At 44.2% G+C, this 22,694-nt stretch overlaps 1 protein-coding gene and 1 non-coding gene across 5 annotated transcripts; both read right to left on the reverse strand.

Moving 5' to 3' along the window:
- Positions 1–1,002: 1,002 nt before the first annotated feature.
- Positions 1,003–12,880, reverse strand: MYNN (myoneurin). 4 transcript variants are annotated; one of them, XM_030456521.1, is made up of 9 exons: positions 12,728–12,880; positions 11,805–12,103; positions 9,181–9,983; positions 7,182–7,341; positions 6,301–6,479; positions 5,981–6,064; positions 5,491–5,577; positions 4,514–4,805; positions 1,023–2,909 (listed from the first exon to the last, which is right to left on the reverse strand). In XM_030456521.1, the coding sequence occupies exons 2-8, from the start codon at positions 12,068–12,070 to the stop codon at positions 4,537–4,539; spliced, it is 1,848 nt and encodes a 615-aa protein (XP_030312381.1). In that variant the 5' UTR covers positions 12,071–12,103; positions 12,728–12,880; the 3' UTR covers positions 1,023–2,909; positions 4,514–4,536. The 4 variants fall into 4 exon arrangements, with proteins under 4 accessions (XP_030312379.1, XP_030312381.1, XP_030312380.1 ...); XM_030456519.1 differs by having other exon boundaries at positions 1,003–4,805; XM_030456520.1 differs by lacking the exon at positions 12,728–12,880 and adding an exon at positions 12,224–12,420 and having other exon boundaries at positions 1,023–4,805.
- Positions 12,881–13,242: 362 nt separating this feature from the next.
- Positions 13,243–13,315, reverse strand: TRNAV-AAC. Its single transcript has one exon. It is a non-coding gene; the product is annotated as a tRNA-Val (tRNA).
- Between the last annotated feature and the right edge of the window lie 9,379 nt (positions 13,316–22,694).

The raw sequence follows: 22,694 nt of genomic DNA on the forward strand, positions 1-22,694 counted from the left end.
CTGATGTTCTGGTTCTGTACTATCACAGTGCTAATGTAGAAAAAGGGAGACGTGGATACCCTTTGCCAAGCTGAAATGGCCAAAGTTGTACTGATAGCTGTCACAAGTGTTGAGTTTCTTTCTCTCCCCCTTCCTGCCAAACACAAATGAGTTGGGCTCTGAGGGCCCCAAGAAACACTCAGCATCATAAGATTTAGAGGTAAGCTCACAGAGCAGGTGTGGTTGTTCTACTACACACAAGTTGCCATGGAGTCTCTCTGCTCCCTCAGCCTTCTTCCCTGCTAGAAATGGTGTTTAAGACCTGATCAAGTTTTCTTCACCCTCCAGACCAGGGGTTGCCATGTGTTCCCTTCACAGAACAGCTTAGCAGATGACACCCAAAAGGTGAGGGCAGAGAAGGAGACCAGAAATTATCTCTAGAACCTGCAGTCATCTTGTTAGGCACAAAGTCCACAGGTTGCACTAGAAGAATCCTATCGTATACAAGCTTATATTTTAACTGTTGTTCAACAGGAAGAACAGAGCAATGAGAACAAAAACTGAGGATACACTGAACATGATTGTGTGAGAAAAATTTCAGTGCTATGAAAATTCATAAGCTCTAAAAAACTTACCATAGGCCTGTGGTATCAAAGTTGATATTCTGAGGATTGCTGCTCTGGCACACTCTAAAAAACCCAGCAAAACCCCAAACTAAACACCCCACCCCCCCAACACCTCAAAACAAGTGGGAAAAAACCCAACACTTAAGAATCACTATGCTACACTGTACTTAAAATATAGTTTTTCCTTAATTTAGTTTGAACAGACTCAAAATTATATTCTATGAGAAAAATCAAGTGTGTGCCAAGGAGAAAAAGTAGTAATCCCTGTGTCAGTGTTCAGTGGCAGGGGCAGCCACATGTCCCTCCTGGCAGGATGCTCTGTGGGTGGTTTTGTTTCTGCTTCCCTCCTTCTTTGGCTGCTACCCCTTGCACTTACAGATGGGAGACACAAGGTGAGGGGAAAATTACAAAACAAGTTTATTAAAGTCTAACATAAAACACTTCAGGCTAAGTATGTACAACTCCCTCCCTTCCCAGGGAATTATAAAACAGAGAGTTGAGCTATATACAAATAACAGAGGAAAAATTGCATATACATGAACCATATTTTAAAAATAATTTAATCAAAAAGTCAGTCATTAGTCTTTATCTGAACTTTATTCTGCAAATCTTATCGATAGCCTCTCCAAGATCACAGCCTTGAAGTCCTTAGCATGGATCTTGTCCATACTTGAAAGCTTTTTAGATACACACAGCTTGAGAAAAGCTGTCGTGCTTTGTGCCCACATTTGGAAGTATTATACAAGGAGCAATTCTCACCTAAGTATTTCTGAACAGCCAATTCAGTAATTTCTAGATGCAGAATAACATAAAACTTGTGCCAACTTCAGTGCAAAATTGACTGAAATGGGACTGAAACCACAGTGTGACAAGTCATGTCATTTTCTCTAAATTACTGTCAGTGGAATAATTAAAATTTCCTTTCATTTTGGAGGTAGGTCTCGAGGAGATGTCTGCCTAAAAATGATTCCATGTTTTCCCACGTTAATCCCTTATAAAAATTACCAGTAGAGTTACAAACCTTGTACCTCCAAAATGAACTCAGAATCCTTAAGCCCAGGAATTAGAAGTGCAGATGATTTCCATGCATCTACTGGGGAAAAATAAGTGCAGACCTGCTTCTTCAGGTCCTACAGCACCCAGCCTGAACACACCTACAAATATTTATTTTAATGTATATATTTAAAATCTATATTCTAGTAAATTAATACATTTCATAGAGATCATACCTCAGCAGCTGAGATATCTTCACAAAAGATGAGGATAAAAACCAAGACTCTTAGACAGGGACTCAAGAGTGCAGGTCACTAAATTATTGCTCCATGACAAAACTACAAGCCTGTGTATTCTATTAAGAAAGGTTAAAATTGTTGTCTTGTAAAAAATAATGATTATCTTTTTGTCTATAAAGAAAACTAAATGACTAATAAAGCAAGTGTTACTGTTATAAGTATCTAAACAAATCCTGTATAAATCTAAGCACTGTATTTTTTAAAAAAGTCTGAAATCTAAGAATACAGTAATAAGCTATAATTTTAGAAATATAAAAACAGTCCAAACAAACATTGTTATGGAATGCATTTTCTACGTAGGAATGTGAATCTTTAAATTACTTTTTTTTTTCCAGAGCTAGTTCTCTCTTGTGGTCTTTGATCCTGGATGTGTTAATATTCAGATACCTTTCCTCAGGTAACAGCAGCATATAATTAATTAACCTTCCAAAGCAGTTTAAATATGAAATCCATCAATTGTGTGGTACTGTTCTTTTTCAGCATTCATGATTAAGCCTAAGTCTATCCCAAGACTTCTGCTCTATTTTCAGAGTGAGAAAGTAAAGAGGAATCTTAGGTTAAGCTACACAGAGTTCATTTTTTTTCATAGAGTCAAGATCCCAATCTTTGTGGTGCTTCAATCTTAAATGGCAAGGCTCAGGAATCCTGCAGGTGCTACAGAAGCAGCAGAGCTAAAGAAAGAAAACAGGGGAGGAGGAAAGGAGGAAATACCAAACAAACAGAAACAGAGAACTTCATCCACTGTCCTTTGCCAGCATTATCAAGGATGTTCATAAATACTGTTGTACAGATGAGCAAAGCAAAGAAAGGGCAGGCAGCTCTGGCAGTAGTTACCTTCAGTGGACATTGTTAGAGATGTCCCCATTAACAATGTGTCCCATCACCACAGACTGTCCAAGGCAGACTCTAACAGCAAACTGGATATACATTAAAGCATAAAATATGTTGAAGAAGCAGAGTTTTAAACATGCCACATACAAATGATCAAGACAAAGAAGCAAAAGGTCTATTACTTTACAAGGACAAATGTGTAGGAAGAGAGAAAAAAATAAATCTGTAGTGGTGCTCAGGAGTCAAGGGACTATTTGCAGAATACTTCAATGAAATTCTCCAGGAAAATTTTCACAAGTCTGTTTAATTAAGGTGCAGATTAATTATTACTCCATGTAGAACAGAATCAGTTAAGAGGTATCTCCTAGGATTTATCAGTGTCTGGACACAAGGCATCGGTGGAAATAAAAAGCTAGCACCAAGTAAATAACCAACAGATAATATCATAAAATGTATCGTTGGTACAGTATTATGACTGTTTCCTTACTATTTGATGATTGCTTAAATAATGCTTACATTATGTTAATGGCACAAACTGGCAAAACAGAGTATAAAAGTACTCCTGTTGTCAACTAATCTTTTAACTAATGGCCCTACCAAGACACTAAAAATGTTACTTTTTAAAACTTTACATTGCTAGTAATAAAACATACCTTTATATGAGTCTTGCTAGATACCAGTTTTGTGCTGTTACTGTTTGTGGACAGTGACATGAGAGGTAAAGGAATACATAAATACTTCAGTTAAAACAAATCAGTCATACTGGTAACAAAACCTTGCCTGGAAAAGTGTCAATCTGCTCTGTTGTTTTCTTCCTTAGTGCCCCCTCATGTAGTGTTCACTTATTATTTTCACAGTGAAGGGCAGGATTTATTTCTTCTTTTGTACCTCCTGTCTAGCACAAGAAGCACTACTGTAGAAAAAAGGAGTATAAAGCTTATGATTCATGCCTCACAATTAAGTCAGTGCATCTCTTTGCCTCATCTACAACATGCATGTTCCAGCTCTCCTTTTGAGCAAGTGTTGCTGTTGGTGTCAAAATCAGGGCATTTAGGGATGGGAAAAATAAATCTGGGATAAGAGACAACAATGATTCACTTTAAAAAAAAATAAGTGAGTTGTTGGAAGAATACCCAGTAGTATCTATGCCACTAGAACCCTCTGACTTCCCACGCTGAAGAAAAACATTAACTCTCCTCTCGTTGCCTTATCAGGAAAATATACACTAAACTTTTTTCCTTCTGGTCAGACCTCAACTGAAGACAGCCACTTCTGGCAGACAGTTGTTATTCTTTGCAAGCAGCTCAGCAGAACACTGGTCTGCCTTCCCCTATCATCTACCATTACACCACCTTGGAATGCAGGAGTACAAGCCTACTGGGTACATCCAAATTATGATTTTCCCCTTACACCTCTGGGTTAATATTCTTAAACTATCAAATATGGCTTAAAATGTCTGCTCTTAAATGACACCATGACACATCAGACCAGCAGGAACAGAGGAGGAAATCTCTAAAATACATTAACATAATTAACAGAGAACTCTTAAGGCGGGTGTTGCTGGAAAGGAATAGTCTCCTGAAAATTAGTGTTAATTGCAAATAGAAATTTGATTGCAGATGAGCACAATTCAGCAAAACCTTATAGACAGCACTGCACAATGGAAATGCCTGACAAGTGTCTTTTATACAGAGAGAAAAAAAAACAAGTCCAATTCAAGAAGTGTGACTGCTTGCTTGATCACGTTCACCTTACCAAAGGTGTGCAAGTTGACTACTGAATTACCTTGGTGGCTCTGCACTGCACTGTCAGTATAACTGCTGCAAGAAAATAAACTGAGGTTCTGAATATCCAGTCACAGCAGATCTTAGCAATGTTTCTGATGAAGGTGACTGACTCCCTGTGACAGGAAGCAGCATCTGATGATCTTCAGTCCCAATGGGAAGAGGAAGTGCTAAAGACATCTCAGAGGGCTTCACATCTATGGACTCTGATAGAGGACTTTTCTGACTCTGGATGGATTCTTGTTCATGGAAAGAATTATCGAGGGCGTTAGAATCGGGGGGAGTTTCAGATCCTGGGGAAGGGAAAAAAACAAAGAAATGTTCAAAAACTCCTGTGGAAATTCTGCAAGTTCCCTTTTGAATTTCAGCTGCTGAGACAAACACTTGGTGTGTCACAGGCTGCCTGAGCAGATGGACTATCAGTGGCTTCAACATGCCACACAGCCAGAATGAGCTGTAAATACATTGACTGCAAACATAAAAAAATATTTTCCTATTACAAGTGTTTGTGCCTTCAAGATATAAAGGAATCCTTGTAAGCAGTCTGCCTTGTTCACCTCAGCAACTACCCTCACAAGGAGATGCTCCTTTGACATGTTCAGAAGAGGTAAAAAATGTTCTACAATTCAGATGTCTTCACGTGTGAAGCTCTCACAAGTTACTAGGACAAGGAAGTAAATATTCATGTACAAGAATTCTTGTCAGCAGCAATCAACTTTAATGGTGCTCAATGTGTGTCTGCCATAGCAATACAAATGCTAGAAAATTTGTCTCAAATCTACTTTAAAGCATGTACCTTGTGCTTTAAAGGCTTTAGACACTTCTTAAGTGGATGTTTTGGCTCTAAAGAGAGCTAATATCAAAAAATATTTTTCTAGTTTTTGGCCTAAGTGAGAAGAAAAAAAAAAAAAGTTATTCAGGATTGAAGACAAAACAGTTTATGTAGTTTCTCAGCCTTTCTTTACACAACTAACCCACCTGTGTGAACTTTTGTTTTGTGCTTCTTAAGATTTTTTATATCTGTGTAAGAATTTCCACACATTTCACAGATAAATGGTCTTTCACCTGAAAAAGAAAAAAATTGGGTTTTACAGTTCGAACAGCCTTGAAAAGACAGAGATATAGGGTAATGGATTCTAATGTTGTATTTTAAAATACAGCTTTGTAACTCTGTTTATCTGTAGCCATACTAAAATTGTTTCCAGAAAATTTGATAAAGACAAAGCAGAAAACCCCAAACATCAGAAGTAAAGCCATGATCAGGCATCAGCACCTATACTGCTACACAGATATTAGTCTGAAAAAGGCAACTAAAAAATCAAATAATTAAATTATGTGAACACAGATATACATAAATTAAGAAACTCTGTCACTTTCAAGCACAGCACACTATGATGTATTTAAAGGTAAAAAGGTTAAAAGTAGAATATTATTTATAGTGCAGGAAGCAGCCTGTCTGGAAACTGACCTGTATGGGACCGAAAATGTTTATTGAGCTCTCCAGAGGAAATAAAACTCTTCTCACAGATGCCACAGATATATGGCTTTTCTCCTAAAGGGAACACAAGGAGTTTGCTATTTCAAGACATACACCAGAATACACTTCAAGAACAAATCCAAAAGAAACAGAAGTAACATCCCGTGGGAGAAAGAGCTCAAAAACCCAGGGTCAGATGGAAAAGAGCTGGATGACAACTCCGGAATTGGAAAGCTACAGATTTCCTGCTCATCCCCTCTCTCCACCCCTTCTGCTGGAGCCCCTCCTCCCTCACCCAGGCTGTTGCCTACCTGTGTGCTTTCGGGAGTGGGTGATGAGGGAACTGGAGACAGCAAAGGCTTTCCCACAGCTGTCACACACGTAGGGTTTCTCCCCCGTGTGACGCCGCACGTGGTAGGTGAGGGTGCTGGCCTGAGCGAAGCGCTGACCGCACCGATCGCACACGTAGGGCTTCTCACCGCTGTGCTTCCTGCCAACCAACACAGCCATCAGCATCTCCTCACCCACCACACTTCCCTCACTGCTTCACCCTCAAAGCTTCTTGTGCCCATCCTCTGTGGACCTTGTATCAACTGCAAGTTTGGGTTCGAGTTAGCGGGTTCTCGCGAAGTTAACCACCCATCCGGTTAATCATCCCTGGGGACCCTGGGAATTACCACATCCGTGGCTTCAGTGGCAGCAGGAACGAGCTACAGACCCTGCACCATGAGAGCTTTGCACATTTTGCATGAGAGACTGAGCTACAGACCCTGCACCGTGAGAGCTTGGCACGTTCTGCATGAGTGAATGGAAAGACAAAATGACCATTCCTAATGAGGGAACATAATTCCTGTTCCTGGTGAAAAGTGTAAAAAGCCCCATGGGGATAGCAGTGGACAGCAAGAACTGTTTGTGTTGCTTTCCACCAAGGAACTCTCTCCTCTTAGGTGCCAGAAGCAACTTAAAAACAAACCCCACATCATTGCCACACACCAGTGTGTGTGCCACAACTTCCATAAATCACAGATCCCTAATGAGCAGGTCACAGAGGTAACGATTCCATTACACAGTGTGAAAGAAGACCCAAGAGAAAAGTTGAAATGGCCAAATTATGTGAGAATGCATAACTCTTGCTCACACTGGAGTAAATGACTCTTTAAATAAGCATTTGTAAGAGCTCACTGTTGCCTACCTGGCATGAATCTTCAGGTTGCTTGAAGTTGCAAACTGCAGGTTGCAGACATCACATTTGTACGGCTTCTCTTCTCCATGATGCATCCGACTGTGGAACACCAGCTGGCACTTCTGAGCAAAGCCTTTGTCACACAGCTCACATTTGTATGGCTTCTCCCCTGGTGGAAAACAAAACCCCTGTGCTCTCTGTCTTTGCATTAGAAAGTTTTCCAAGCCTTCACCTGATCAAAGCTCAGGTGTCTGGGCAAATGCTTCTTACAAATAATATCCCATCAGTCTGCTGAAGTGGAATATTCCAGGAATACAGCAGATAATAAACTGGGTTTTGAACACATTTCTTTTGGAAAAAAAGGTAATAATCTTTTTAATAGTGCTGTTTTCTCTACATGATTTTAAGAATGCTGCTACTACATTTTCAGACTTCTTGCTGGTTATGTCTGTTCATGATTCTGAATATTCAAGATGAACACTAATTAAGTCATTCAGCTTTTCTTGCCTCAAGCAACAACAGGTCTTCAGTGTACAGCCAGAGATCACTCATTTTTTGTTAGTGTCAGCTGGAGGATGCTACAGGTACTCCTCTGACTATTCATGTCCTCCTAGCAGTCAGTAGTCCCATGTAATGATCCTGCAACTTTGCAGTCTCAGGTGACAATAAAGGAGCCTCTCTGCCTTTCTGTGTGTCCTGGTTTGGGCCAGGATAAAGGTGACTCTGTGGCAGGGCATAATTAAACCAGGAACTGAACAACTCTTAAGTATGTTGTGCACATAAAACCTTCAAAAACAAAAGTATTAGACAACTAATCTGCCATCTAGCAACCAACACTGTGAAATTCCCTACCTACTTATGTAAAAATTCCCACAACACCCTCAGAAGTCAGAAGTGCAGCTAACTGTCCCTGCTCACAAGCTCCATCTCACACAGCAATCTTTGGATAGTCAGTGGCTGACAACATTTGAAATCCTCTTCTTTGGTGACTGAAAAAGAAAGGCATTCTCCTGCTGCTGCACCTCAACACCTCCTATCTGACCTCTTCACATCTCCACAGCTTCCTGGAAAAAGCTCCGCTCCTTCTGGCTTCTGCTCAGTTTTCCAAAGGGGAAAAAGAGCAAAAGATTCACTGTTACTTCAGAATTCTGAGTGTCAGCCACAAAAGGAAGAATACTATCTAAGCCAGGTCCTTCTGCTGCTCTCTGAGCTCAGCACAGCAGCAATGGCAACAGAAGAATGGCCATGCTGGATCAACTTGAACAATGGACTAACCAGGCACCAAGTTTTCCACCTCTAGGGAAGAGCACATGGAAAGACAAGCACAGTACTTCTCCTGTAAGTCTTCCCAGCAATCTGGTCTTCATAATCTTTTAAAGTCAGACACACTGTCTGAGTGTTTAAAGGTTCATAATTGATTTCTCTTTGATGCTTTGTCCAGTAGCTCTTAATACAACACAGACTACTGGAAATGTTATTGTATGCAGAGATCGTGACATTATCACACATTTTATCTGCACATTTTACTAAATAAAATCCCAAATGCTGTCCCAGTTCAGCCACCTCCCCTACCTTGTCACAAGATTGTAGGTTTTTTCCCCACTTCTTGATATGTTTATCAAATATATATTAGGGTTTGGTGTTTAAAAGGAAAGCAATAGAAATGCTGGTACTGAGTACAGAAAGTTTTGCATGCTCTACTGGCAATAGATTTTGGCACTCCATCACTCTGCAGAGTTAAAGTGTAGCCAGGTCTTCTCAGTCTTTCCAGAAGTCAGTGCTCAAACCAATGAAGTCCTCTCTAGCTGTTTAAAGCAGAAATTATTAATCTGTACTGAAAAATGCTGAACCATTTCATGCTACCAGAATACAGGTACTATCCCCATAGGTGTACCAGAAGCAGACAACACTTCTAGAGAAGTGAGACTGGAAAGACCTTTTCAGCCCAATATTCCCAAGCTGTTAATACAGATCTCCACAATCCACCGGGACAAGGCCAGCTGCTTACCTGTGTGAGTTCTTACATGGGTTTTCAACTGATTGCACTGGGTGAATGCCTTCCCACAGAGCTGACACACGTATGGTTTCACTCCTTTGTGTATTCTCATGTGTCGACGGAGGCTGCTGGCTTCTGAAAAGACTTTTCCACAGGTGTTGCACACTGGCTTGGCTTTGGAGTACTTCTGGTCAAGCTCTTCTCCTGAACCCTCCAGCTGGTAAGTGTTCTTTTCACTGGCTATGTTAGAGATGCAGTGCTCCTTTAGTGCACAGCTCTGCTGAGGCTTTCCCCGTTTCTGTTTTGCTGCAATAGTCTGAACCAGGATGTCCTGTGCTGCCAGGGTTTCACTTTCCACCACAGAAGCCAGCTGTAGTTCAGAGTTATCACTGCCCTGGGCAGCCTGCTCTGTGATTTGGGTGGCCAGCTTATTTGCATCTAAAAACATTTCAATGGATGTGTTCTCGGTCACATCACCCTGATGTTGTATGGATTTATTCTGAATGTTTTTGGGGGAGCTGAGATTCTTCTTACGTTTTTTGGTTGGAGGAGATTTCTTTTCTAAAGCTGTTTTCTTTGCCTGTGGTAGAACCAACTCTGCAGAAGCAGTGTCTGCCTTCTCTCGGTGATGGTAATCTCGGAGAGTCAGAAGACAAGTCTGTTGATTCATTTCAATGTTTCCAGTGATACTGGAGGTCTCTGTAGAAGAGGGATTAGCAATAAAAGCAAAATCTTCCATCTTGATTTTGCATTTAGTGACCACTTCTTCTACTTTGAGATAGTCGGCAGCCTGGTGGATTTCTTTAACATTCCAGCTGCAAGAAAACAAAACTTGAGTGACAAAGCAAACATCAGTTCTGTAGCAGCAACTGGATCAGATACAGCCAGAGAGCTACAGAACAGTTACACTGTCAGAAAATGCAACTGAGAACACACAAAGCAAGATACAATTGCTGTAGTGCTGTCAGACACAGGTATGACAGTTGCTCCCAAACTGATGGCCCCTTCCTTGTCTGGTGAGATCTGCAGATCCACAGAACTGAGTATTCTACCTGCAGTTACATGCCTTTTGTAGGATTTTAGTTAAAAGTCCAATTATAAGGTGATGAGGCTAGACGTGGGTTGTTTGTCCCAAAAGCTCAGAAATCACAGCATGAAGGGATAAAACACTGGAGGACAACTGCATAAATTACCAGTCTATAAAGCCTTTTACCAAAAGTCTTAGGTAATCTGCAAGCAGCACATTCACCTCAGCACTTCTGTGAGGAAGGTATTAATCTTGTTTTATAAAACGATTTGCAAACAGTCTTAATTCTGTATCAGCTGCACCCAGACAACATTAACACCATTTAAACTACTGTGCTCTTTTAGTCAGCTCCTGCAACACAGGCCTTGATGACTTAGGAAAAGATTGATCTGGAAAAGGTGACAGCACATACCATAAATGCACTTAAGGATTTACTGCACTTTACAGAGATGTTTATGGCAAACAACATAATTCTAACAATCTATTACACAGCAAATGTAATTAAACAGTTTGTAACAATTACTCTCTGTATATGAATAAACTGTTTTAGTATCCAGCATTATAATAGCACAGAGCTCAAAGTGCACCGACCACCAGAGGAGACAGCAGAGTTTGCAGATGGTTTCAGCAGTCACCAAGAGGGACATGGCACGAGATGATGGGTGCATGTGGGCAGATCTGCAGGTGTCATGGCTATTTAGGTAGCTCTCCCTGGGTCAGGAGGGTATTTTCACCTTCCTCTCCCTTCAGAGATCTCAACTGCTCAGAATGAATCCAGAAACTCCCCTGCTGTGGTCCCAGAGACATCAAGGACACCACATGCTTCTGCTCCATCAGTAACTTCCCCACACAGCCATGCACCTGCTCTACTGCCACTGATGTTTGCAGCCAATTAAAAAAAACCAAACACCAGCCCACGTTTATCAAGCATGAGTTTTCAGACATCAAAAGCTAAAAAGCTGTTTTAAAATACATTTGACACCAGGCGTTGAGAAAGGAGATAAAATCCTGGCTTCACACTTCTGAACAGTCACACTTCCTTCACTTTCCCTGGGAGAAAAGCACTGCAAAGAATCCTCAGTGCCCATGAAACAGCACAGTGGGCACAAAATCAACTCAGTATGGGTGGAAACACTTTGTCCGTGACTCCTTTTGGGCACTAATGCAAGATTTTAAGTAATATCATACAAGTTCTAATGAGCTTCTTTTTTTTTCAGTCATGCCTGTCCTCACGTGATCCTCAGACTTTAGTCTACTCCACATACAGCTTCTGTTCTCTGCCAAAATGGACTTCTACAATCCAACTGTAGGAAGAGAACACTTCTCCTCCCCTCTCCTAGTAGTAAGGTCAGACTGTTAATCCCTTTGGATCCAGAGAAAAAGACAAAGAGAGTGAAACTATCAATTAGAGAAATATCAGACCAGATACCTCTGTTTTGGCACTCACATACCATGTGTTTTTTTTAAAACATCAATATGTGTCAACTTGTTATCATGTATCACATCCACTATTTGTTCCTCCAGAACTTACTACAAAGAACAACCCCATTACTGCCTGAACACAAAGTTTCCTTCCCGCTTTTCTTTCCCGCTCTGGCAGAGTAGTTACCTGTCAAGGTTTAAGTTTCCCGTATAAATAAATTCCAGGAGTTTTTGGAATCCATCAGCTTTCACTTGAGTCTGATCCAAAACAACGTTGCTGTCAGACGCGTCTCTGTAAAAAGCACCGAAGTACTCGCTGAAAGAGGCAAGCACGTTCCTGTGTGCTTTGAACTGGAATTCGCCAATAACCACCGTGCAGTCACACAGAAAGCCGGCTTCTCGCTGCTTGTTCAGTCTCTCTAAAAGGTGCTCACAGTGATGGGAATACTGCATTTTGACAGCGACCCGCGGCCTCTCTGCTCTGATCTGGGAAAGCAAAGGAAAACCTGGATTCACATACAAGATTTCATTTTTGGTTTTCCCCCTAACCGAGGAATCCCTGTCTGGCTCTTGCGGGATACTTCGGTACGAAGTGGATCCGATTACCTGGGGAGCAGATAATTCTCCAGGCAGGACGAGGGGGAAAGGAGGCAGCCGTGTCCTCCCCCACCTAGGCCAGAGGATCAGCTCGCTCGAGTTAGGAGCTGTCAGGTCACAGCGGGGCTCGGGGGAGTCAAGGAGCCACCGGGGCCGGACCCAACCGCGCTCCGACGGCGGGGACAGCCGCTGCCTGGGCAGAGGGGCCGGGGACGAGCACAGCCCGGCTGCGGGAGGCCAGCACGGTTACCGGGCCCAGGGGAAAAGGCTCTCGGTGCCAGGGAGCAGAAGGGGTGCGGGCGAGGCCCAGCAGCCGCGGCCCCTCGCTCGACCCCGCCGCGGGACGGAGCCCGGAGCGCCCTTCCCTGCCTCGGCCCTCGCCCGACTCCGCCTCCACCGCGTCCCCCGCGGATGGGTTCGGCTGACCGGGAGCCGCCCGTGTCCCCGGCGCTGCCCGTCCGCCCCTAGGGCCGCCCCGGTCCGTCAGGAGGGCGGCGGCAGCTCCCCACCCACCTGCGGAGGGGACGGGAAGGGAAGGAGCGCCTTCGCCTCAGGCCGCCATCTTCGGGTGACGCTGCGCGCCGCTTCTGGGATGTGGCTTCCGGTGTCCCGTTCCTGAGGGCATCTCGGGGACACCGGTGGCACCGGCGGCAAAGCAGGAAACGGGGGCGGAGTCACGGCCGTTCTGCTATGGTGAAGGAGCGGAGCTGCGCTGCGAACGGCTTCCCGGGAGGGGCAGAGAGGTGCGGACTACAACTCCCGTCATGCAGCCCGCCGCGGCGGAGCTCGCCGTCAGCGTGGCGGGGAGCAGTGCATGCCGGGAGATGTAGTCGCGTTCGGAGCGGCAGAGCTGAGCCCTGGGGACCCGCTCCTTGCGTTACACCGGAGGCAGAACAGATTGACCGAGTAGCACTCCTCGCCCTGCGCTCGGAAGTGGTAAATAAAATGCTGGGAGGAGGCCACTGTGCTGACTGTAAAGAAATTAAAAGATGTTAAGGTTAAAAAAATAAAAAGCCAACCCGGCCCGCTGTTTCCGCCCGGTTTCGAACCGGGGACCTTTCGCGTGTTAGGCGAACGTGATAACCACTACACTACGGAAACTGCGCTGGTGATGGCAGTGGAGGCTCCGAGCTTAGTGCCTCTTGCCCGAGTCACTTCGTCCCAGTATTAGGCTAAGCCAAGTGCTCACGTCCCGAGGGAACCGAGACCTGACCCTGCTCCCAAATCCCCCGAGCATCGCCGACCATCTTGCCCCCCCCCTCCCCAGTGCCGCAGAACCCGCCGGTCATCCCCAACTGCTGGTGGCCCAGGGGTGTCACCTGCTGCCCCTGCATCCTCACGCACCAGGAGTAACAGCGCAGCTGTGAGCGGGAAACTTTGGAATCACGATCATCTCTAGCATGCTCTGATGGATTTTCATCCGACAATAAAAAAGCAAATACAAAGCCCAAGCTGAGCTACACAGCAAAGGTGAGACGCACCGTGCCCGGGACGAGCACTACGGGGAGCAGGTACCTGGTGGGGGAGACGCGCCCGAAACAGAGACATAATGGAAAATCTACATTTTTGTTGTTGTTATTAAATCTTTTCCAACAGAGCACAGGGGGCAGGCACAGCCCCGCTTCGGGGTCAGTTTCTGGGCCTCGCTCCCCACCCCGGGGTCCTCCACTAAGTCGGGCAGCGCCTGGACATGCGCTCTTGACTCCATGTCCAGCATCTAGGCCCCAAATCCCGGTTCTAAACCCTGGGGCTCAGCTCCCAAGCCGCAGGCCCGGTTCGGGATGCAGGATCCCGGGTCGCGGTTCCGGGGGAGGGCAGAGAGGGAGGAGGGGAGGGAGGAACACGTGGTGCAGGGGGGGAGTGAATGGCCCTAGCATTCCAAACTCCCGCCACTCCCCTCCGCCCCGCCCCCTCCCCTTCCTCAGCCAATAGTGACGGAGGTGGGCACCGCCCTAATGGCGGCGCGGTGGGCGTGGCCGAGGAGGCTTTAAGAAGGGCGGCCCTCCCCATATCGCGTGGCGGGTGGGGAGGCCCGGGAGGTTCTAACCCTAATGGCCGCCGTCGCGCTCCCCCGCCCGTCCGCTGTTTTACTCGCTGACTTTCAGCGGACGAGGGGAGCAGCCCGGGGAGGGGAGGTGGGAGCGGCGGTAGAGGGGGGGAGCGGCTCCGCCATCCAAAAAAACCAAAAAACGTCAGCGAGGGGGGCTCCTCACCCGCCCCGCCCTGGGGTCCCCGTGTCCGGGGGGGCCGCCACGGAGGCTCCCGCCGCCGCATTCCTCTTCCCCCCTATCCCTTTCCCCTGGAGGCCGCGGTCGGTCGGCTCCCGCCACTACCGCCGCGAAGAGTTCGCCTCTGTCAGCCTCGGCGGCGGCTGGGAGCGGAGGGGCGAGTCCCCGCTGCGGGGTGGGCCCCAGCAGAGCAAAACGGGAGCGGCGCCGCCGGGACCGATTTCCCCCGTTCCCCCACCACCCCCCGCGCCACCCTCAGTCGTGGGGCGCGCGGACGGCGCCGCCCCGACACGCGCGCGGCGGCTCGCGCTTCCCGCCGGTGGGGCTGGGGTGGGGTGGGGGGGTAGGGGGCGCGCGCGCGTGTGTGTACGTGCGTGTGAGGGGGTGCGCAGCGCGCGACCCTCCCCACCTCGCGCCCGACCGTTGGGGCCACGCTCCCCCTGAGGTGATCGCTCCCCCTGAGGCGGGCAGGGGGTCCGGAGTCCGATGGAGCCATAACGAAAGCTGCTCTGAGGGGACGACTGGAGAAAGGAGGTTCCCCACCCCACCCACCCCCCTCCTCGGGGTGCAAACGGAACCCCTCGGGGGTCTCGGAGTGTCAATTCCCCGCCGGAATTTGTGTGCCCTCCCTCCCTCCCAGAGGACGGGCGGTGGGAGGGCTGCGCGGGTCGTCGCCGGTGTGATGTTATCTGCCAGAGCCCTGCGGTGCTGGAAGCTTAAAAAGCTCGAATTTCACTCATCGAGTCTAAGAAAGGTTGAGTTTTACTCATCGGTTTTTAGAAGCACCGAGGTGAACTTCTGAAAAAAAAAAAGAAAAAAAAAAAAAAGAAAAAAAAAAAAAGAAAAAAAACCCCAAAAACTGCAAACCACGCGAGGCTCAGAGCACAGGGAGCTGCCGACAAATACTTTGCAGAGGTGTGGAAAGACGGATTGTGAGGGGGGAAAGTGTCGGGGCTTGTACTCTGGGGCCACACCGTGCCCCAAACCTGCCTGGTGCATGCCAAGCCTCAGCTCCGTCCCCCTGAGGGGTTTGCCATCCTGGAAACGGGCTGTGCTGTTCCCTCTGCTGGTAGTTCTTGCCCTAGACCAACACTTCTGGAACCGCTATCAACCATTTCAGGGAAACTTGCCAGAAGTGCAGGCATCCATGTGTGGTGGGTGCGATGGAAGCCGGGCATGCACCGCTGCCCCACCACAGGTCTCGCCTCAGAGGGAGAAAGAGACGGCCCTAGAAACTGAACTTAGGCATGGCTTATATTTCTCCAACCTTTCAATAACTTTCTGAGTGTTTGGGCAGTGCCATCTTGTGGCCTCTTTTTTCCCTTTTCTTTGCACTAAGGGTAGGAGTGAACTTGGCTGCTCAATTTTTGTAGTTCGGTTCGGAGGAGACCCTCTGCTGCCAAAAGAAGTGGAAACGGGAGAGACACACGCTTGGAGATGGTCCTTTCTGGTAGTGGAATCCGAATGACAATAAGTCCCATCTAGCTAGAACTAGTATTGGCTCCGCCACTGGCAATGTACTTTCTTGTTTCAAAGTAACTGATGTGTTTTCATTGTTTTATCTTGTTTCTGAGCAACAGCTTTCACTTAGCATCAAGTAGTTAATTTCTGACTTGCCACTAAAAAGTCGAAGCTAAGATATTTCATGTGCTTAGCACTTTATTTTTTTCAAGTGAAACTCTCCTTGTCTTGCAAATGTCTCGTTTCCCGATAAAAGCCTTGTTACCCATATCTATCTGCTTTTGAGACATTTACATTTTTTTTCCTGTCACCTCTGAAGGAGGCAAAAAACTGAAACTGCCAATTTCTGTACACATGAAAAAGTATGCTCTGCAGATCTATGTCTTGGAGAAAAAAAATGTTTGGAAACTGAGGACTTGATCTCTTTTTCCCCCTATTTATTTATGGTAGCAAGGAAAACAGTGCAATATTGCCTTGCAGAGACTACAACAAATGTAGCTGTTGTCCCAACAGCTTGCCCCTGTTTCTGAGCAGCCTGCAGCTGACTACCCAGCCCTGTGAACGGGCCAAAAAAGGTTCTACTGTGGCTTTTTAGGAATCAAATCAGAACCTCTCGACAATTTCTATCCTGAAGAGTTTAAACCTCTTTGCAAGTGGCAACTGCCTTGGTGTGTCAAAGAAATCTGCTCTCTGAAGCAGAACTCGACTGGCAACGAGTGGTAGTTACCTGTGAGAGTCAGCACCTTGGGGAACCTCAGCCCACCACAGTGCTATGTTTGGGTCACTTGGCAGCAAGTGGATTTTCCTCCCTGCAGAATGTAAGTGCTCTGGATATCTCCAGATTTGTTTGCTTTAAAAAATCTAATGGTTTGGTTGAAGTTTGTGCACATTGACGAGTTGATCATCAATGGTAGCTGTGACATAAAGCGATGCCGAAGGAGGTGATGGTTCTTTGGTAGAAGAGGGGAGTGCTTGTGCTCAATCAAATTATGAAAGCATGGTATTGAGGTTCGCATTCTGGGCTGCTGTTCAGATCTTTTGGGAATTAGGATTGCACCTCCTCAGTGACTTGTTATCATGTGCCGGATTCTCAGCAATTATCATCAAATTGTCAATACATTGTGTAACAAATGTTTAGATGGTGAGCTTTGAAGGATGTTCTGCTTATATCTGCTTGGGGGGAGGATGTTTTCACTGTTTGAGGTTTGTCTTATGACATTTGTCATATCAGGTTGGGTACATATCAGGTTGGAAGTGCTTTTGCCAAAGGTGATGAAGCATTGCTGGTGGCACTACCCTAGCAGTACAAAATGGCCTCACTGCACTCTACTAATATGTGCTGTCACGTTCATGGTCATCTTCTGAATGTGCTGTTTCTAAACACCTTGGAGTTTTCTGTCCTTGTGGGAAATTGTTTCCTTTCTGTGGAGACCTAGACAAAAAAAAAAAAGCATTAGGGATTAAATCCCTTAAGAGATCCCATGGAATTGACAGGAGGTATAATATTACTGTGCTGTGCAAATAGCCCTCTTCTGTGGGGTTTTCAAGAGCTGACAGTTTTGGGGACCCTGGGAGGATGGGCATACCTCCCCCATTACCACATGCTCAAGTGCACATGTCTGGGATCTCAGCTGCAGCTTGTTCTGCCTGTGGCATCATGCCAGGGTCTGGAGCTGTCTCCCCATCCTGGCTCTGCCTTGGACTCTGCCTTCAGTCACCTCTCAACAGCATTGCTCCTCCCGATAGCAGCAAGAACACTTTTCCCACTCTCTGCAGAGCTTGCTGTGTTTGAAAGCAGAAGTATTTTATCTTACATGGGTTTCTTTAAGCTGCTTCCAGTTTACATTTTAGTTTTCTTGCATTAATTTAAAATCAGATTGGGTGGTTTGTGATGTGCCAGTGCTCAACAACCAGGGAAAATTTAAATCGGTTCAAGAGGATTATATGCAAAGATAGAGAAACTTAAGTTTGTTAAGTAAATTAGCATAGATTCACATGTTGGTATGACTGCGTGTGCAAACTTAAATTTCACTTTGCTATGTTCTTGAAATGACCAACAGAAAAGCTGGAGTTTTTTCACTTGCTGAAAATTCTAAATGTCCCCAAAGGTGGCTGGCAGAGGTGACAGCACATGCAGGCTTTGTAAGAACAAGGTGAGCAGAGTTAACTTGAACTACAGTACTGAGTCTAACAAGCCAGTTCAAGTTGACCTCACTTATGAGACAACAAAAAGTGTCTTGAGGAGAAATAATAATTATCAAAGAGTAAAGAATGGTTTAATTCAAAGGCTGTTTAACCTCCAACAGGTCTGGCAAACATTAATAGAATTCTGTTTGTCGATTGCCTCAACAAGGGGTACTTTCAAAATGTGATTGGATGTCCTGTCTGAGGATATTTATCAGCAAAGGGAATGGAAGGAGCATACATCTCAATCATTTTTACATAAGTAATTTAGTGGTGATGGGAAGTCATGCAATCAAATCTTTGTAAATGGTAAAAATATGGACTAGAGATGGCTTAAGTGTGTAAGAATTTTCTGTGCCTTTCTTTGCCCAGTTCTCTGTATTCAGCTTCACACACCTAAGCAAGGAAATTGTTTTATCCCAAAAAAGTGTGGAAAAAACAACCCCAGGCAGTGCAGAACCTCTCTCAAGAGAGCCTTGGAGAACAATGCTGGGTCTTGGTCCTGTGCTTGGGGACTTTGAGCTGCTTGATGGGTCAGATCAGGCAGGTCAGTTTCAGGCAAGAGCTCTGCATTGCATGGCCTTCGCATAGAGACCCAGGGGATGACTTTTGCCTTCTGAATTTAGTTTTCCATTTGCAGAGTCATGATCACAACTTGATCCTAATATTATCTTTAAATTAATCTTCATTACTTAATCTTTTAATTTGTGTGTTTTCAGTGCTAGTCACAGTCATTGTGGGTGTCTTACAATCTGCACAGAAAGAACAGTTGTCATTGTTTGGATTTGTGTATAGTTGTTTACCAGACCTAAAAATGACCAGGGTTTAGGAGCGGAGGAGACTTTCTACTGCTCTTTGCCCAGCCGAACATTGCGTTTCAAAGACTTCAGCAGGGTAAACTGCTCCCTTACGGCTGCTGGAGTCTTTGTTTCCTACACCGTCCCTGTGCTGAGGGCTGCTGGTTGTGCTCTTGCTGCTGATTGTATTTTTTCCAACGGTAGATGGCAATAGCCGTTCATATGTAAAACGCAGGAGCAGAACTCCGTGCAGTACGGAATGTAATGTGTAAGTAAGATCCAGGTAGGAATTGAAGTGAAATTATTTGTGCAAACTTTTTTATTTTCAAGAACAGGTAAACTACCATTAAATAGAAATGTAAACAATTTTAAACCTTTGCTTTGAACTGTAAAAAAAAAAAAAAAGAAAAAAAAAGATTTTGAAAGATGCTATTTAAACTTCATGGGAAAGTACCAAAATAATTGTCTTCCCTTTGTAAAGAGTTATTTTAAAATACTTTTTTTCAATGTACATTTTAGAGAAATTCAAGTGATTAGGAAATGTTGGGTAATGATAGTTTTTTGTTTCTTTTCAAGTTTGCTCAAAATGTTAGAAATCCTCAGTTTGTTTGGTTGAGGACAATGAGAAGGCAACATGCCTTCACACAAATTAAAGAATTTTATTTCCTATCTATAAACTTCAGGATACGCTTTGGCAGATTAATTTGACAGCTTCACCCCACTGAAAATAGCACCAAAAATCAGCATTTGCAGATCTCTCCCTTTACTTTTGCCTCTAAGCATGCATTGTATCACCCAAAACTAGGTGTGCAAATGTTTGCCTTCCCAGGCACAGCAGTCTGTTTGCAGGATACATTGCTCTCCACATTTCTCATTTATTTCAATACATTTGCTTTGTGATTTTGTGGCATACATACTTTGTTTCCCAAAAGCAAAGTGGGAGGTATGGCAGTGAGGAAGGTAATAATCTATAACAAAGTTAGAACCAAATCACAAGACTTTTGGGAATTTTACAGCTGCAAGCCCAAGTTCTCAGGCGTTATCATAGCACTCTGGTTTGCAACGATAACAAATTTAAAGGCTAATTGCTCTGGTTTTATTGCAAAGATAATCAGACTTCTGTACACTAATGATGGAGTAGTGGCAGCTATGATAATTTTGTAGAAAACATTTTAGTGCTGCAATCAGTATTTTTGTAAGGTTTTTTTCTTATTACTGTATTGGCATTATCTGAATCATACAGTTGGGGACATTTCACTGTGCTCTGTGAGGGACAAAAGAAGGCAGAAAGGATAGAAACTGCCCGAAGAGAAGTGAGAAAGGGGGTTTGGTCCCAAGACTGCTACTGACTCCAGATGTGCCCTGCTGAGCTTCTCAGATTCTTTATCTACAGCTTGGTGACAATGACACTGACCTCCTTTTGCTGCTAAGGCTGAGAAGCACTAAGCAGTACTGTCCTCTTCTGCTTTTGCCTGGAGCAATAGGTCCATAGAGCTGGATTGTTTCCTGAGAGGCCAGGCTCTTCTCACATAAACCTGTCTTCTAGGTCGCAAACTTCCAGGATCAGGAAAATTTACCAAGTCTGCATGCCAAGACCTTTTCTCTCTGGTTCAGCCTCTGAGCCTCCTAAAGAACAGAATTCCATCACTTCTTTCATCACTCTAATATTCCTTTAAACAACTGTATCATGGGATCTATTGTACTTAGCTGTAGCATGTCTACCGTACAGTCCATGTTTTTCATCACAGGAAGCAGCTTGAACTGCTTCTAACACATGGAGTATACATTTGTCTTGTTTTAGAACAGCTTTATATCATTTAGCTGGCTTTACAGCCTTTTCTGTGTCTAAAGAGAAGGATGTTTAAGCATAATCCTGAAGTTTTTATCTTCTGCATCATCAGTCTGCACTTTTCATATTATGCTTCTCCAGGCAGCTTTGCACAATGTTAGCCTGACAATTAAGGGAGTGAACTGGCAAAACTGCTAATTTCTCTCCCTTTCCTTTCACTCTTACCTTGTATTCTCTAAGGTACACATCTTTATCTACATGTTTCCAAGAAGGCATTCAATTAATAATTCAGACAAGTCTGAGCTGATAGGATCTTTTCATGTATTAATTTAACTCTTCCTTTCAAACAGAGTGCCAGAAAATCACTGTTTTCATGTTTTCTCTATTTATTCTGGCTGGATATTTTTATTGAAGTTGTGTGCTGTAGTTCTTTGATTCTGCTCCCAAGAAATTATCAGTGATTACAGTAGTGGCCTTGCAGGTAATGGGGTTTCTCACTGATGTGTTGAATAGCAACTTTCTTCTGAATTAATGTTAATTTTAGAGCGTTATTATTAATAAGTGAACCATCAGACTTGGCCATGCAGTATCTAGAGATATTTGGTGTTTCATAAATGTTTCTTGCGGTCAAGTTTGGGTTTGTTTTTTTTTCTGGTGAGTGACACAACATGCCTGATGAAAATAAAAAACAAAACCTGTTTTCACTGGAGACAATCACAAGACTTGTCCAAAGGCAGAGGTTTGTTGGTCTCGATGTGCTAGTTATTTAGCAGTTACAGAGAGCAGTGTCTAAAAGCTCTCTACTCTTTTAGTACATGTGAGTGACAATATGTTTAGTTTCTATTTGTGCTGCTGTTGAAGCAGGTTTAAACCTGCAGGAAGAGCTAAGCTGAACTGATATTATAAAAACCTTCTTGTCTCTCATCTACAGTTTAAATGCATTTGTCCTCCAGAATAATCTGCATCCTTGTCAATGTGAGCAGGGATACACAGAAAAACCTTTGTCACTCTTGGCTAGAACTGGAGATGGGGACACCCATGTCCACAGCAAGTCATTGGGTGAACATAAAATGTCACTGAGATAACAGTGAAATCATGAAAGCCAAACTTGGGGAGATTTTTGTTTTTTAATTCGACATGAAGATAATTAGTCTTTATTGTTTTTTTTAATACTAAGATATTAGAGAGAAAGTATTTTACAGTTTTATATTCCTGTGGCTCATAAATCAGTGTTCTAATTGTTTTCAGAGGGCGTAGCAAGCATGACTTTGAAACTATCAAAGTGGATGGCACATACTGGTTAATGACAAGTGGAGTTTTGCTCCCCATTTTTGTTGTGAAAGCACATGAAGCTTTCAGTGAGCAGTTTGGCTGAATAAAATGTATAGAATGTAAAGGTAATCTTATCTAGTACAAAACTTGTATGAAGTATAGAAAAAAAAATTACCCATTAATCAGCTTTTTAAAACCATTTTTCATTCTCCAGTCAGAGGATTTTCCATACTGATTTTTCCCTTGGGAATGCCACTTTAAATGTAGCAAACTTGTCCTACCAGGACAAAAAAAGTTGGTTCACATCCAATGAGGATCATAAACAGATGTGGACTAATAGTTAGATTGCTGATCTTGCGATTAATATTGGCCATTGTTTTAGTTGTCAATCTGTTTCATGGAAATCTTGTGAGTATAAAGACCCAGTTTAATAAGCTCGAGGAATACTGTAGCTCTGGAATATTTTCAGCACTTTGCTTCTGTTTTCAAGTTTATCTGGGCAGTACCACTGAAGCAGATTGACATGTGAAGCCACAGGTGAATTTCTGGCTTGCAAGCCGGCTGTGTCACAGGGCTTGGCTACAGCAGGGTAATGTTAGACTCCTTTAAAATACAGTTCACTCTTGTAATATAAGCCAGTTTGAATCATGTTTTAAGTGTGTTTCTCAACTGTGATTTCTGGCCAAGTGTTTCACATAGTTCAGGAATACAGTTTAAGGAGAAAATATTGCAAGAAGGAACAATAGTTA

The sequence above is a fragment of the Calypte anna genome, chromosome 9 (assembly GCF_003957555.1).
Source record: "Calypte anna isolate BGI_N300 chromosome 9, bCalAnn1_v1.p, whole genome shotgun sequence".
In the NCBI taxonomy this organism is placed as follows: domain Eukaryota; kingdom Metazoa; phylum Chordata; class Aves; order Apodiformes; family Trochilidae; genus Calypte; species Calypte anna.

Excerpts from the sequence above, each read along its gene's own strand:
- MYNN (XM_030456519.1), bottom strand. The coding sequence starts at position 12,070 with ATGCAGTATTCCCATCACTGTGAGCACCTTTTAGAGAGACTGAACAAG. Across the intron at positions 6,480-7,181 it reads AACCTGAAGATTCATGCCAG|GAAGCACAGCGGTGAGAAGC; the intron begins GTAGGCAACAGT and ends GTTGGTTGGCAG. Across the intron at positions 6,065-6,300 it reads CCACTCCCGAAAGCACACAG|GAGAAAAGCCATATATCTGT; the intron begins GTAGGCAACAGC and ends TGTTCCCTTTAG.